At 43.6% G+C, this 16,040-nt stretch overlaps 2 protein-coding genes across 5 annotated transcripts in view; both read right to left on the bottom strand.

Annotated features, from left to right (window-relative positions):
- MYO19 (myosin XIX) overlaps positions 1–16,040 on the bottom strand; it is a 253,606-nt gene that overhangs the window by 38,144 nt on the left and 199,422 nt on the right. For all 4 annotated transcript variants that reach the window (XM_075195595.1, XM_075195594.1, XM_075195597.1 and 1 more), the window contains one exon: positions 7,858–7,967. In XM_075195595.1, the coding sequence (XP_075051696.1) occupies positions 7,858–7,967 (110 nt within the window). The remainder of the gene's footprint in view (positions 1–7,857; positions 7,968–16,040) is intronic.
- LOC142138728 (hyccin-like) lies at positions 3,970–4,798 on the bottom strand. The gene has a single exon (XM_075195601.1). The coding sequence runs from the start codon at positions 4,719–4,721 to the stop codon at positions 4,101–4,103; it is 621 nt and encodes a 206-aa protein (XP_075051702.1). The 5' UTR covers positions 4,722–4,798; the 3' UTR covers positions 3,970–4,100.

Genomic DNA, 16,040 nt, shown 5'->3' with positions numbered 1-16,040 from the left:
CAGCTAAATTAAACTTAATTACCATAAATGTGGACTAATTGCTTGTCCCACCAAAGATCATGTGAAAAACCCTTTAAACGAACATTACACTGCAACTCACAATCCCTGAGGAAGCTCTCCATAAAGTGAAACACATTGGATTATTCACCTATTGATATTGTAGTATTCTACACTGACTTGTTCTTTAATCGCTGGCAGAAAGAACACACACGGCACACTAAACACCTAGATACCGGCTGGTACACTGATTGTGGAACAGGGAATGTAGCGCAATACTACCATGCTCAGCACGGTGGCTTAGTGGTTAGCATATTTGCCTTACAGCACTGGGGTCATGAGTTCAATTCCCGACCATGGCCTTATCTGTGGAGTGTCTATGTTTTCCCGGTGTTTGCATGGGTTTCTTCCGAGTGCTCCAGTTTCCTCCCACACTCCAAAAACATACTGTTAGGTTAATTGGCTGCTAACAAATTAAACCTAGTTTGTGTGTGTGTGTGTGTGTGTGTGTGTGTGTGTTAGGGAATTTAAACTGTTAGCCCCAAAGGGGCAGGAACTGATGTGAGTGAGTTCTCTGTACAGTGCTGCGGAATTAGTGGCGTTATATAAATAAATGGTGATGATGCCGTGCACAGACTGGATCTTAACATAGGAGCTCAGGCTCCTACAGACCTAATAGCTGGCCTCTGCTATCAGTTAGAAAGCTGTAGCAGAAAGACTCCCAAGCATACAGAATTCATCTTGGCATCTTCTGCTACCTTTTGGTTCGAGAAACCACTGCAGGGATCAGAGTAATACTGCCTCTCGACTGAAAGGTCCTTTTACCAGCTTTTCACCGATATCCGCATAAAACACTTGTGGGATTAAGGTACCTTAATACTATAACAAGCTTTGGAGCTGGCTGCTAAATTACAACAGTGCTATTTTGTGGATACTACCTGGTTTCTGAACTATACTGTTGTTAGAATTAGATCACTACTATCTGTCTACACTGGATTCAACACATTTATGCCAACATCAAGTACTGGCTATTATATCAAGTGTAAAACAAGGTTTAAAAACAATCCTCTTGTCTACTGGATTATGAAGTTTTCTATGTTAATTATCTATCCTTGTGGATTATTTATTCATGCAAATTGAACTTCATCTATTACTGTATGCACTTTTAATTATTGCTACCTTTTTGGTTTGTTTTTGCATTTTGAAGCTCTATAGACTTCCAGTGTGATTACTGCTTCTGGCCAGGAGCAATTACAGGGTTGTCTATACTGTACTATTTGTTCATATTGCATAATTGTAATAAGATTTTATTTATATTACTTCGCGCCTTGGAGAATTATTTTTCATATGCAGATAGATAGCTTGTTGCAAACTGTTAGATTTAACTACATTTCCATTTATATATAAAATTGTACTGTGTATAATCTATAATAATACCATGTTTTCTTACAGTGAACATAAAAAGTCTAGCCATTCTTATCAAAATTTCAGGTGTTTGTAAAGCCTGAAATCAAGATAACTCATATCAGACCTTTTGCACGTTTAGAGTGGTGTAGCAAACAACAAAATGCAAGTGAAATCCAAATAGACAAAAGGAAAGCAAAATAAAATAAAAAACTACAATACCCTCAATTCATATGTGTGCACAATCCTAAACTAGTACATTGTGGAAGCACCTTTTGCTTTTATTATAGTGTGTCTTTTCGTCTATCAATTTCGCACAACTGAACTTTCTAATTTTAAACCACTCTTCCCTCCAAGAAAAGTTAAAGGTCCATTAAATTGCAAGGGATAACAGCCCTCTAGGTCATTCCACAATTTTTCAATGGGACTGAGGTCTACACTATGACTGCCCCATTCCAAAACTTTAATCTTCCTTTTATGAAGTCATTCCTTGGTTGACTTAGATGTGTGCTTTGGATTGTTATAATGTTGGAATGTGAAATTCATTCTTCATCTTCAGCTTTGTGCCAAAATGTCTTGATATTTGGAACTATTGTTTATGCCCCCTATCCTGAGTGGAGCCCATGTGCCAGATGAAGAGAAGCAGACCCAAAGAGTGATGCTTCCAACGCAATGCTTCACAATAGGTACAATGTTCTTTGAGTGGTGAGCTGTGTTGTCTCTGTGACATTTCTTTTAGAATTAAGGTCAAAAAGTTAAAACTTGGCCTCACCAGACCATAAGACAGTTTCCCACATGAGGTGATTGAATGTAATTTCTGCAAAAGGCTTGGATTTTTGTTTTTGTGAGAAATGGTTCCAGTCGTGCCAACCTAACATCCATGCGGCAAGTGACCAGGTCCTGCAAGAAATACCTGCAGCTCATTTATTGTTGCCACTTGGTAAGCTCCCTGATGAGTTTTTTCCTTATCCTGTCATCGACTTTGAAGGGATGATCTGACCTTGGGTAATGTTCCTGTTATGCCACATTTTATCCACTTATTGGTGATGGTCTTCGCATTGTTCCATAGTACATGTAAAGCCTTATAAATTATTTTATACCTCTCTCCTAAATGGTACCTTTGAACAAGGAGATTCCGTAGATGTTTTGAAAGCTTCTTGCGGAACATGACTATCCCAGTAGGAAGCAATTAAGAAAGCTGTAAGGAAACCCTACAGGACCAGCTGAATCACTTTCATAGCTAGCAGGTTTATGCTAATTATCTTTCAACATAATGTTGCATGTGATTGGTTAACTTTGGACACAGCTAGAACCACATTAAGAAATGATGTATACATTTATGCAAACAGGGTATTCTAGGTTTTTATTTTCAGTTATTTCTCTTAGAAATTGTATATTTGACAACTTAAATTTTGTTGTTTACAAGGTCACATTAAAAGGTGGAAAATCTTTACAACTTTTATAAGGGTGTGTAAACTTTTTATATCCATTATTAGTCACACATTTAAAATTTAAGTAAATTTATGAATGACCACGCTACTTGTGGGTGCTGGATTGCACTTGTGAATGACACAGTTGACCATGAGCGCTATATTCATACAGCTAGGAACTCCATTCACAAATATTACAAGATATGGTGGGTTAAGTCACAGTGGGTTAAAGTCACAATATGGGATGCAATGTCTCTGAGGACTCAATGATGATTCCTCTGAGGAACCTGGTCTGATCATTCTCTCAATATTTATGTGCACAGAATACTGATGACTTATAAAGTAAATGTGGCCCAGAAGGAGTTTTGGTTGTGGCAAGGGGGCAGCACTGTCAATGGAAAAAAAAAATCCTGCAAAAAAAAAAGAAAAGAAAATACTTACCTTGCGGTCACGTCAGCTGGTACTCCGGCTCCCTACCTTGTCTCCTCCGTGCGGCGCTCGCAGTGAATGTCGGGCGTGATGTCATCACTCCCAACATTCATTGCGGAGCGCAGCGCAGAGGAGTCACCCGTGTGAGAAGAACAATCAGCAGCACATAATTGGAGAAAAGAAGAGAAGAGGACAGGAGAACAAGCCGATTAAAAGGTAAGTTAAGGGGGATTTTTTTTAATTATTTCAAGGGACGCTGACCAGTGAATAAAAGTCACCTGGTCCTGGAGCATCATGGACCTTATCTCCCTACTACATACTTCTACTTGTAATACTAATGGGGCATTATATATTATTCTCTTTGGCCCATTATAAGTTGTTATCCCTTAATTAACATAGTGGTGTAATTAGCAAAACAGGTCACAATTTGGGGTCACAGTGATGTATATGTCAGGTACCGCAGGCCTGGTCAGGGCACCCTGATATACAATGCCTGGCTTAAATGCACTTTATTGATATTGCATCAAAACAATACAAAAAGTGATTATAGTATAATAACTAGAGAGGATTTTTTGAACAGAGCGATTGAAAGGTAAGGATAGGGGGATTTGAAAAAAAAGTGATTGATTTTATATACCGTATATACTCGAGTATAAGTCGACCCGAATATAAGCCGAGGCACCTAATTTTACTACATAAAACTGGGAAAACTTATTGACTCGAGTATAAGCCTAGGGTGGAAAAGAGCGCTAATTTAAAAACCTAAATAAAAATGATAGTTTCAATGTATGAAATCATTTGTAGCTAGATGACAAGGAACATTCATAAATGATTATAAAATCATTGGGTACAACCTAATCGGAGGGAAAGAGCTGGCATGTAGTTTAAGGCAGCATTATAGCACAGTAAGAGAAATGTCAATACTTCAAACCTGTTTTGAGCTGTTAACATCTCTCTCTGTGGATGAGGTCCGCTGTACACGACCCTGGCGAGGCCATGTTGTGACAGAGCTCCGTCTGTGAGTGCCATTGACCCTATACTAGAAGGCTCGTGGAATACGGATGGCTTCGATAAGGATGGAATTGTAAACGACAAAACCTTGCTGTGTCCCTGTTCATCCATAATTTCCAAATTGTAGATACTCGGCAGAAGAGCCTCGATGCAGCCATTGCTCTGTAGGTCCCTGCTGGTGGACACAGACAGGTAACACCATATTAGTTCTGGAAGGAACTGAATCGTAAACGTCCTCAAGTGCTTCTCTTTGCTGCGGTAGAACTCAAAGAGTTGGTGGCAGACTGGTTCCAGCAGATCACTCTGAGGTTCCTGAATCACTTCATACAGGGCAGAGACCAAAGAACTCTTCTCCTTCAAACTTACAGCATAACTTGTAATGGATGCCTCAGGCAGGGTCTTAAACTCAGATGACCATTCCTCCACAGCTCCTCTCTCTGTAGTCAACATCTTCCCACATCTAGTAGTCTATACTGGTCGTCTTGTGATTGAGAACTGTGACCCCCTCCACTCACATATCACCATTAAGTACAACAAGGACTCAGAATGCGGAGTGAAGAGTGGAGGTGTTCCCTAACTGGACGGGCCGGTTCGGATCCGCACAACAAAGTTTCCGAGCATTTGAAAGGAAGTGGATCCCTCCCTACTGGTGATCTCGCCGAAAAGGTCCCAGAAGAAACCACAAAAGGCTGGAGGAAGAGCAGCCGATCCGAGTCCAGAATGGTCACCCAGGAATGCAGCATGACATTGCTGGCAGAGACTCAGCCTCCCGCACCCTCGCTCTTGTCTCTTCTCCTCGGGAGATTTTTCACTTACCCGGCAGATGCGTTCCAACAACAGGAAGTTCGGCATTTGGAACGCAAGTTTGCGTTCCAAATGCCGAACTTCCTGTTGTTGGAACGCCTATGTAGAAGTTGACAGCCGAGGGACCGAACACCAGGTAAGTTGACCCGTGTATAAGCCGAGTGCCCTTTTTCAGCATACAAAAGTATGCTGAAAAACTCGGCTTATACACGAGTATATACGGTATATATATATATATATATATATATATATATATATATATATATATGTAAACTATGTTTTCTATGGTTTTTTGGATGATCAGCTATCGTTATTGTTAGTGTATCTTATGTGCGGCCCAAACCAACTCGTCTTCCAATGTGGCCCAGGGAAGCTATAAGGTTGGACACCCCTGCTCTACGCCCTGTACTTGGCTTATTTATTTTCAAGACAAGATGGATACGGTGCTCGTACTGTTCCTAAGATACCCTGTTGATGTTCTTTATTTTGATATGTACCTAGATTTTTAGTACTCTCTGATCAAATGTTTTCTGTTTACATCTGCAATACTCTCTGATATCCACCTATAACACCAGCTGATCTCATTCAAATTGCCATGTTTGTGTATTGTTGTAGCTTGGGAAAGTGAGTTTCTTTTTTGTTACTTTTTACCTGGGAGAAAGTGGGGTTGGGTGTGCTTCTTTTTACTTTGTATTTTTGTTTTTTCTGCATTTGAAATAAATAAATAGACTTACAAAAAATATTTTTTGTGTGAAGTGCCACTCAAATAAGTCTAAACTAGAGATCAAAGACAGACAAAATTGGGGCATAAGAAGGAAATCAAAGGAATACAGAATGGGTATACTGTGTCATACAGCAGTTCAAGCTAACATGTTACTGTGACAGGATGGACCGCCTGTGCCACCGTGTCTGTTGTTGCTGGGAATCGATTGGGCTTGTTTTGCCCCCGTCCCCTTTTGTTATTCCGAATACGCCCCTACTGCTGCAGTAGGAGGAGCCTGTTGCCACTATTGGATTTCTTTATGGCATCCAGAACCACGTTCCTTCTGGGTAACTGTCACTGCTAGTGTACTCCCGCGCTGGTACACTTGGGCTGGTACCCCTGACTGCTTATATGGATCAGGGTGCTGCGGATGGATCCCCCCTGGCCTATCACTTTGGCCAGAGCTGCTGGGTAGCGGCAGAGTGGTGGTACTGGAGAGCAGGGTCCAAACCTCAGAAACAGCCGGAGGACGGATTAGATATAGGGTCTTATCTGTCGGTGACAGGATTAAAGCAATATTGAAGAAGTTGTCAAGCAGGGTCTTGAAGCAAAGAGTGATGTTTATTGCGCTCAAGTGTCTGGACAAGGACAGTTTCACTGATTAAAGGTATCAGTGGTCAGGTCTGATGGAACATCAGAATGATACATTTTAGTTTACAAGGGCTCTCTTTTTATACAGTTTTAGACACAGCCTCACAGGCTATTTTTAGAATCAGGATGCAATTTGTTTACCCAAACATGGATTTAATTGCAATGCAAAGTTCACAATATTAGCACTTATCTGCGATATCATAAAACCTTGCTGTGATTTCCTGCATCTTATTTGGACACAGTGGACATCTGACAGAAAGTCTAATTACCCCTTCCTTTCCCTTAAGTCGTATTGGACACTCACATGAAAAGGTCTAGTTAACATGAGATTAGCATGGGTGCTTTCTTCCAACAGTTGCAGAATACACATTTCCTCCAAAGAAATGAATTCCCCAAGAAAAGTTGCCAACCCCCAACAAGCCATTAACTAACACCAAGATATACAAAGGACTTTCTAAACAAAGGCTTATTGTATCAGATATATACATCAGAAATAAGGCATTTCCTCTAGCAAGGTTAAAACAGAAGAAAAACAAATTTTCTACCCTGGTCTCAGAAATAAAGATTCCCTATATAAAAATATACACAATTTTAAAAATAAGTGAGTTGGCAATTATATAAATAAGCGCCCTGTGCTATTTCCTTTAAATAAATTTATACCATAAGTTACTTATAAGTGATCCAGTCACAGTTACTGTACAATAATTTTAGTAAACACCCACACGATAAGCACTGTGCCTTTCATTAGCGTTTGTGTACATTCCTTATTTTTTTCTTTTGAAATGCATTACAACTTATATACCATGCTACTTTGGCTGACAAATCGCTATGGCTTTGTCCTATTCCAAATATGTTGCTTTAGTTAAAAGGGGAAATAGCTTAAGGAAGATGTGACTACCCCATATCAACATTTGCTCTGATCTTGTGAAAGCAATTCATCACACTGAATTAGCAGTCAGTGAGTACTGAAACACTAGATCCAGATTACAGTATTTAGAAGAAAACACGTTGAGCTTCCTACTGCTGCAATTATTTTAGAAAACTAGTATTTTATTAATTTGTCTTTAAAAAGTGCATAATTATACAAATCTGATAAATGTAGACATTAAGACCAACTAGATTAGCAAATGTTATATCTCACTGGGTAGAATATATCATTCACACAGCCAGGTAATGTGGTACTAAGTGGCCATCTCCAACATTTGACCATACACAGAAAGAAAAAATAGTAATAACATTTTGAAACAAACTTCTGAAGTATATTTTAGAATATATTGTGCGTGTGATGCTTAAAATATTTATGTAACTGTGAAGTCTCGTCATTTTGTTTGAAACTATGCAAATTTAGACATACTGTACAATACCAGTCGGAAAATGAGTTACATACAGTTGGCACACATATAACCTATTGTGCACTATTGATAATACCTTGTAGTCTTTTTTTAGAAGAATAGTCATTCATGTGGCTCTCCATTTCCAAGTGTATCTGTGTGGGTGCAATCAACCCATAGCGTTTCACAAAACTTTCAAAAGAAATCCTATAATAAACATTGTAAACACATATTATTATGGCATCCATTCTTAAAATGAATAGAAGCACTCCAAAAAATGATGTCAAGTTACAAATAAACGTACTATAAGGCATTCATATAACTATCAGCTAAATTATAAGGGCACAGTCGTATATAAAAGTTGCATCTAATGAGCGATATTCCGCAATGTTAAATCTGTGAAAGGGAGGGCATGGTGTTTGAGGGGCTTTATTTTAAAAAGTATTAAATCTATTTAACTGAAATTTAGCAAGCGAATGGAGAACTGTCCACAGGTGCCGCATGCCAAATTTCAGAAAAAAAGAATAAAAAATGAAAAATTAGGAGTATTCTAAACGTCAAAATTTTGCCGTTTTTTTTCCACTTGCGGTTTTGCAAAAGTCAGTTTTTCTGTTTTTATTTGGGAGAGCGTAACTCAGTGTACAGGAGGTTTTAAGACATGGGGTCTGCTTTGTTAGAAAGCTATTAGGGCTGAGGAGTGCCTTTGAGGGTTCATAACTTTGAGAAAGTTACAGTTTTTTTACAATCTGGTAAAATATGCCCCATTTTAAAGATAAGGTATTTCATAATGTTGCACATGTCTGATAGAGGTGTGTGCTGGTGTACTCAGAGTGGTTTCACTGTCGAGTACAAATATGGCCGACCCCCTCTCGCTATGAAATTTTCTTCATTGAGCTGGAGATATTAGTCATATTTGCGGGGTACAGGGAGGATGGCTGGGGTGTTGGAGTTACGGAGGATACACACTAACATTTCTAGCCCTGACACTGTTGTCATTGTAAAGTTTAATGGTCCATGTGCGGTGCCAGACTCGGCTGTTACAGAGCCTTTTTAAACCACCCGTCCCTCAGTGACATCAGTTAATTTATTCACTGCACTGAGCTGGGGGCGGGAGATTTAAAACTGCTCTGTGCTGTGGTCCTGCACTGATCGCATAGAGAGGTAATCAGAGTAGGGAATAGGATAAATGTTGATGATGATAGTTCTCCCGGGATACCTGCAGCCAATGGGAACAGCCCTCGCTGGTGAGCCTAGGATGGAAGCATAGCCAGTTAACAGGATCAGCACCATTGTCTGGAGACAGATGACACCTTTCATTCCCTCTGGATCCTACAGTGTTTTTTTTATCTGGATGCCCTGAATAGCACAAGTCCTACCTGGGTGCAGAAACAGACAATCCCGATTCTGCTCTGGGGCAGAAATGTGCTATGTGCTTCAGAGACTGAAAGTGGCAAAACCCTGGTTTATTTGATTTCCATGCTGCAGAAACTAATTACCCAGCTAGGCGACTCTGACTCATCAGACCCACGCAGCTTGATACTAGGAATGATCACAACGCTGCACATTACAGGTTTGGTGCATTGTGTGGTGCTGGATCTACAGACAGGGCCGGTGCTAGGGTCCGTGGTGCCCTAGGCACATTTTCAAAATCAGCGCCCCCACCCTGTACAATAACAAAATAGTGTGTAAGTGTGCAGGTTGGGGGCGTCGATTTTGAAAATGTGCATCTTTTCTTACCTTAACTTGCCTCCTCTCTGCTCCGTCTGCCCCCCTCCACTCACTGACACGGTCAGTGAGTGGAGGGGAGTAGACGGAGCAGAGAGGCGGCGGTGGTGAGCAATAGTCCCTCCCCCCCTCCCTGTGGATGTATCTGAAGCTGTGCGGCGGCCGTGAAATGTATGGTCAGCGGTCGCCGCACAGTTTTAAAGGAATTTTTAATCTGTGGCGCCCTCCAGAGCCCAGCGCCCTAGGCAACTGCCTAACCTTGCCTAATGGGAGCGCCGGGCCTGTCTACAGAACTGTAGTCTGCACAGTGCAGAGGCAGACTACATTAGGATCAGCATGACGTTTATCCCCATTCTGGAGACCTGTCACTGTTTTGTGTTGTCAGTCCCTTTGGGGGGTGCCGCCTGCGGGTACTAGGTCTACAGAGGAAGACTACTCTCAGACAGGTTAATATTGTGTGCCTGCAATCGATCGATCCACACACTGAGATCCTTAGGAGCGTTATACACACACTGAATAATAGGCTAACTTCGTAGGTCTGTTACTGATAAGTTCACACGAGCCGTTACATAGAGCAATAAATATAGAATACTGAACAAAGTTGGATGTGCAGCTATTTAGATCATTATCTAGGGTGTCTGTCACTGATGTATTCGCCGACTCTTAATTTCTTGAGCGCTACATGTGTAATTAATGACAGGCTCTTATCTGTGTCTGCAACTGACGTTGCTACACGCTGAGATTTTTAGGATCGTAACTCTTACAGGGAAAGACAGGCTGATATTGTGTGTCTGTCTCTGATCAGCTCATATGTTTAGCTGATTTAGCTGTTTAGAACTGTCACACATAGTAACTAACACAGAGTAGTAAACCGAGCCAGATACAGTGCTACCTAGATTTACATTCCTAAGTGTTTCAGTATGTAACAACTGTGTTTCACAACTGAAGTCTCTATTAGTTGGGTGCACATGCAGAACGAGCCCTTAATTCATATTATATTACTACCAGCATTATAGAATATTTACTTCTTGGTTTAGACAGACAACACACATTTAGATTGTAGTAGGAATAATAATAAAAACAAGGGATTTACCCCAATGTATGATGATTTTAGTCATTACTATGCACATGTTTTTCACAGACTATATTGTTGCTAATCTCCAACATTGAATTAACGTGTACATAATTGACACCATACAATATCGATACATACTGCAAATATAGCCTTACAGCCAGCCTAGTGGTGTATAGAGATAGATATATAGTTCAAAACATACAGAAGCAACTTGAAAAATCTATAACAATATAATAAATGTACAACAATATAAATTACTAGACAATAGTGCTGAGGATATTGCCCCCGGACGTTCTTTTTAAAGTGAAAGTGCCATACCAGAACTTGTAAAGTTCCACTTCGACCACTGGGTAAATGTATATCTAGGGTCTGCATGTACCAATTAAACATGTTCAGCTAACAGTATTATAATACATTGTGAGAGATTCACCAAGACAACTGTGTAATGTTATTCGCTAATATATTGCTTTTAGGTGTTATAAGTGCTGACGTTAAACATGTGTAAACAGGAGGTTACATTGGAACCCATTTTTTTTCAAATGTCACCATAACCCAGTGGTTCCCAAACGTTTGCAGTTCGCGGCACCCTTAGAGTCTCCATAATTTTTTTAAGGCACCCCTCCAAAATAATTACCGAGCAGTCCTGTTTTAGAAGTAGTTGGGTCAAAAAATTGTAATAAGTATTTAGGTCAGGACAGAAATGCTTATTTAGTTGTATGCAGAAATGCCCCCTCTGCATCCAGACACTCTGCCCTCTCTCACGCTGTCCCCCCTCCTCTGCCCTTTGTCACGCTGTCCCCCCTCCTCTGCCCTCTGTCACGCTGTCTCCCTCCGGTCATGATGTCCCCCTCCGCTGCCCCTCTCATGCTGTCCTCCTCCTCTGCCCACTGTCCCCCTTCTCTGCCCTCTGTCACGCTGTCCCAGCTCATCTGCCCTCTGTCAAGCTGTCCCAGCTCCTCTGTCCCCCTCCTGTCACGCTGTCACTCTCCTCTGTCCCCCTCCTGTCACGCTGTCACTCTCCTCTGTCCCTCTCCTGTCACGCTGTCACTCTCCTCTGTCCCCCTCCTGTCACGCTGTCACTCTCCTCTGTCCCCCTCCTGTCACTCTCATCTGTCCCTCTCCTGTCACGCTGTCACTCTCCTCTGCCCCCCTCCTGTCACGCTGTCACTCTCCTCTGTCCCCCTCCTGTCACTCTCCTCTGTCCCACTTCTGTCACGCTGTCACTCTCCTCTGTCCCACTCCTGTCACGCTGTCACTCTCCTCTGTCCCACTCCTGTCACGCTGTCAATCTCCCCTGTCTTCCTCCTGTCACGCGGTCACTCTCCTCTGTCCCACTCCTGCCACTCTCCTCTGTCCCCCTCCTGTCACACTGTCACTCTCCTCTGTCCCACTCCTGTCACGCTGTCACTCTCCTCTGTCCCACTCCTGTCACGCTGTCACTCTCCTCTGCCCCCCTCCTGTCACGCTGTCACTCTCCTCTGTCCCTCTCCTGTCACGCTGTCAATCTCCTCTGTCCCCCTCCTGTCACGCTGTCACTCTCCTCTGTCCCCCTCCTGTCACGCTGTCACTCTCCTCTGTCCCCCTCCTGTCACACTGTCACTCTCCTCTGTCCCCCTCCTGTCACGCAGTCACTCTCCTCTGTCCCCCTCCTGTCACGCGGTCTCTCTCCTCTGTCCCCCTCCTGTCACGCGGTCTCTCTCCTCTGTCCCCCTCCTGTCACTCTCCTCTGTCCCCCTCCTGTCACGCTGTCACTCTCCTCTGTCCCTCTCCTGTCACGCTGTCACTCTCCTCTGTCCCCCTCCTGTCACGCTGTCACTCTCCTCTGTCCCCCTCCTGTCACTCTCATCTGTCCCTCTCCTGTCACGCTGTCACTCTCCTCTGCCCCCCTCCTGTCACGCTGTCACTCTCCTCTGTCCCCCTCCTGTCACTCTCCTCTGTCCCACTTCTGTCACGCTGTCACTCTCCTCTGTCCCACTCCTGTCACGCTGTCACTCTCCTCTGTCCCACTCCTGTCACGCTGTCAATCTCCCCTGTCTTCCTCCTGTCACGCGGTCACTCTCCTCTGTCCCACTCCTGCCACTCTCCTCTGTCCCCCTCCTGTCACACTGTCACTCTCCTCTGTCCCACTCCTGTCACGCTGTCACTCTCCTCTGTCCCACTCCTGTCACGCTGTCACTCTCCTCTGCCCCCCTCCTGTCACGCTGTCACTCTCCTCTGTCCCTCTCCTGTCACGCTGTCAATCTCCTCTGTCCCCCTCCTGTCACGCTGTCACTCTCCTCTGTCCCCCTCCTGTCACGCTGTCACTCTCCTCTGTCCCCCTCCTGTCACACTGTCACTCTCCTCTGTCCCCCTCCTGTCACGCAGTCACTCTCCTCTGTCCCCCTCCTGTCACGCGGTCTCTCTCCTCTGTCCCCCTCCTGTCACGCGGTCTCTCTCCTCTGTCCCCCTCCTGTCACTCTCCTCTGTCCCCCTCCTGTCACGCTGTCACTCTCCTCTGTCCCCCTCCTGTCACGTTTTTCCTCTCCTCTGTCCCCCTCCTGTCACACGTCACTCTCCTCGGTCCCCCTCCTGTCACGCTGTCACTCTCCTCTGTCCTTCTCTGTCCCTCTCTCACTTTGCCCCCTCTGCCGTGCGCCAGCTATAAAAAAAACAAACAGAAACACTTACCAATCTGCGCGGCGCCGCGACCCAGCATCCTCCTCTCTCACACAGCAGCTGTCACTGATATGACAGCTGCGTGAGAGAGGAGGATGCTGGGTCCCAATGCCGCGCGCATTGGTAAGTGTTTCTGTTTGTTTTTTTAATGGCTGGCCCGCGGCACCCCTGAGACAGCGCCGCGGCTCCCAGGGGTGCCGCGGCGCACAGTTTGGGAACCGCCGCCATAACCTTTGCATTTGGATTTACGTTTTTACAGATATCAGTGGGTATCTGGTATAAAGATAGCCACTTAGCTTAATATTGATACACAATAAATTATCACTGCCTGCCAGAACATTCATACATACATACTGCACCTCGTTACTGCCAGGACATATACCACTGTATACCACTAAAGAACATATACATACATACCCCACCACTGCCTGGCAGTACACACATATATACTGCACCCCACCACTGCCTACCAGAACATATACATACTGCATCCCACTACTGCATGACAGTACACACATACATACTGCACCCCACCACTGCCTGCCAGAACATATACATACTGCATCCCAGCAGTGCCTGGCAGAACATACATACCCCACCTCTGCCTGACAGAACATACATACTGCTCCGCACCACTGCCTGACAGAACATACATAAGTACTGCACCTCTCTATTGCCTGCCAGAACATTTACACACATTGCACCCCACCACTGCCTGCCAGAGCATGCATACTGTACCCCACCATTGAATGACAATACATACACACTGCATCCCACTACTGCATGCCAGAACATATACATACATACCCCACCACTGCCTGACAGAACATATACATACTGCATCCCACTACTGCATGCCAGAACATATTGTGGCAAGAGCCCGCTACTGCTGAAGCACACGCGAACAACTTCTTCCTTTTTATGTAGTTTTATTGTCAGGATGGTAATTGTTTTGAGACCGTACAGATTGCACAGCAAATATGGAGACCCTAAACGCTAGCTAGACATATACAATCTCTCTCAAGACCAGCCAGCTTCCCCAGCGGTGGTCTCATTGCACAAATGACACAAACAAGCTTTTATGCATGATACTCCTCCCCCAGCCCTAGCTTGATGGACAGGTGACACACCCACCTTCTCTTTAAGAGAAAACGCCCATCACTGGCTCTGTTTGCACTAACAGACACACCCTGTCTGTTTGCTGAGAGGAAATCATGTAAGTTAACAAAACTTTAAACTATACATAAGTTTTTACCTGGTTTAATCTCAACCTAGGTGCATAACTGCGCAAATGTTTTATTCTGCTTGTATGTTTTCTCTGCGTCTTGTCAGATAAATGCCTCCCTTTGTTACAATATATACTGCACCGCACCACTGCCTGACAGAACATACATACTGCACGGCACTACTGCATTACAGAACATATACATAGATACTGCACCACACCACTGCCTGACAGAACATACATACTGCACCGCACTATTGCTGACAGAACACACATACTGCACCCCACCACTGCCTGCCAGAACATATACATACATACTGCACCCCACCACTGCCTGACAGAACATACATACTGCACCTCACTACTGCGTGCCAGAACATACATACTGCACCTCACTATTGTGTGCCAGAACATACATACTGCACCTCACTACTGCATGTCAGAACATACATACCCCACCTCACTACTACGTGCCAGAACCTACATACTGCGTGCCAGACCATACATACTGCACCTCCCTATTGCGTGCCAGAACATACATACTGCACCTCACTACTGTGTGTCAGAACATACATACTGCACCCCACCACTGCGTGCCAGAACATACATACTGTACCCCACCACTGCATGCCAGAACATACATACTGCACCCCACCACTGCCTGCCAGAACATATACATGCATACTGCACCCCACTACTACATGCCAGAACATACGTACATACACTGCCTGGGAGAACATACATACAGACCACTCAGTGTGGCACATAGAGGGTAGCATGGGAGAGTAAAACTTGTGGGCATATTGGGTGGCATATGAAAGAAAAGCTGTTGGACATATTTGGTGGCATGAGTGAGAAATGTTGGTGGGCATATAGGGTGACGTGTGACAAAAACTGGTGCTCAGGGGGTGACATCTGAAAGAAAAGTTGGTGCAAAGGGGTTAAAAAGTGAAAATAAAGCTGGTGTACAGGGGGTTTACATGTGAAAGAAAAGCTGGTGAGAATGGGGTGTCATGTGAGAGAGGCTGGTACACAGGAGGTTACGTGAGGAAAAAGCTGGTGCACTTGGCGGTGGCATGTGTGAATGCTATCACACAGCTGGTGGGCAGTGGGTATGTGTGAGAAAACGACAAGCACTGGAAATGGAGGGTGTTAGGTTTAGAGGAAATCTGAGGAAAAATGACTTTACCAAAACGGTAGTGAATAGGTGTGATAGGCATCCAACAGAGGTGGTGGACGTTTATATAATAAAGTAATTTAAACATGCTTCTTTATTAGGGATTAAAAAAATATTGTAAACTAGATGGACCAAGTGATTCTTTATGAGTTCATGTTTCTGAATTTGATATCCTAAATATTTTAACTTTACAAAAAGCTATGAAATTCCATAGACAAAAAACCTTACGGTTTAACATGTCCGATTAAGGTTCCTTACACTTACACACCATCTAGAATGTAAGAAAACTAATGAAACTCTTAAACTCAAACTCCAAAAAGCAATGAAATTATGACAATTAAGGCAGAAGCCTTAATGGACGTGTTCCTTGAACAATACAGACATAGTATGCCATCACATCCTGTGGTTAGCTGCAGATTCAGC

The sequence above is a fragment of the Mixophyes fleayi genome, chromosome 2 (assembly GCF_038048845.1).
Source record: "Mixophyes fleayi isolate aMixFle1 chromosome 2, aMixFle1.hap1, whole genome shotgun sequence".
Classification (NCBI taxonomy): domain Eukaryota; kingdom Metazoa; phylum Chordata; class Amphibia; order Anura; family Limnodynastidae; genus Mixophyes; species Mixophyes fleayi.
The sequence above is the reverse complement of the archived record's forward strand: the minus strand, read 5'-3'. Positions and strand labels throughout refer to the sequence as shown.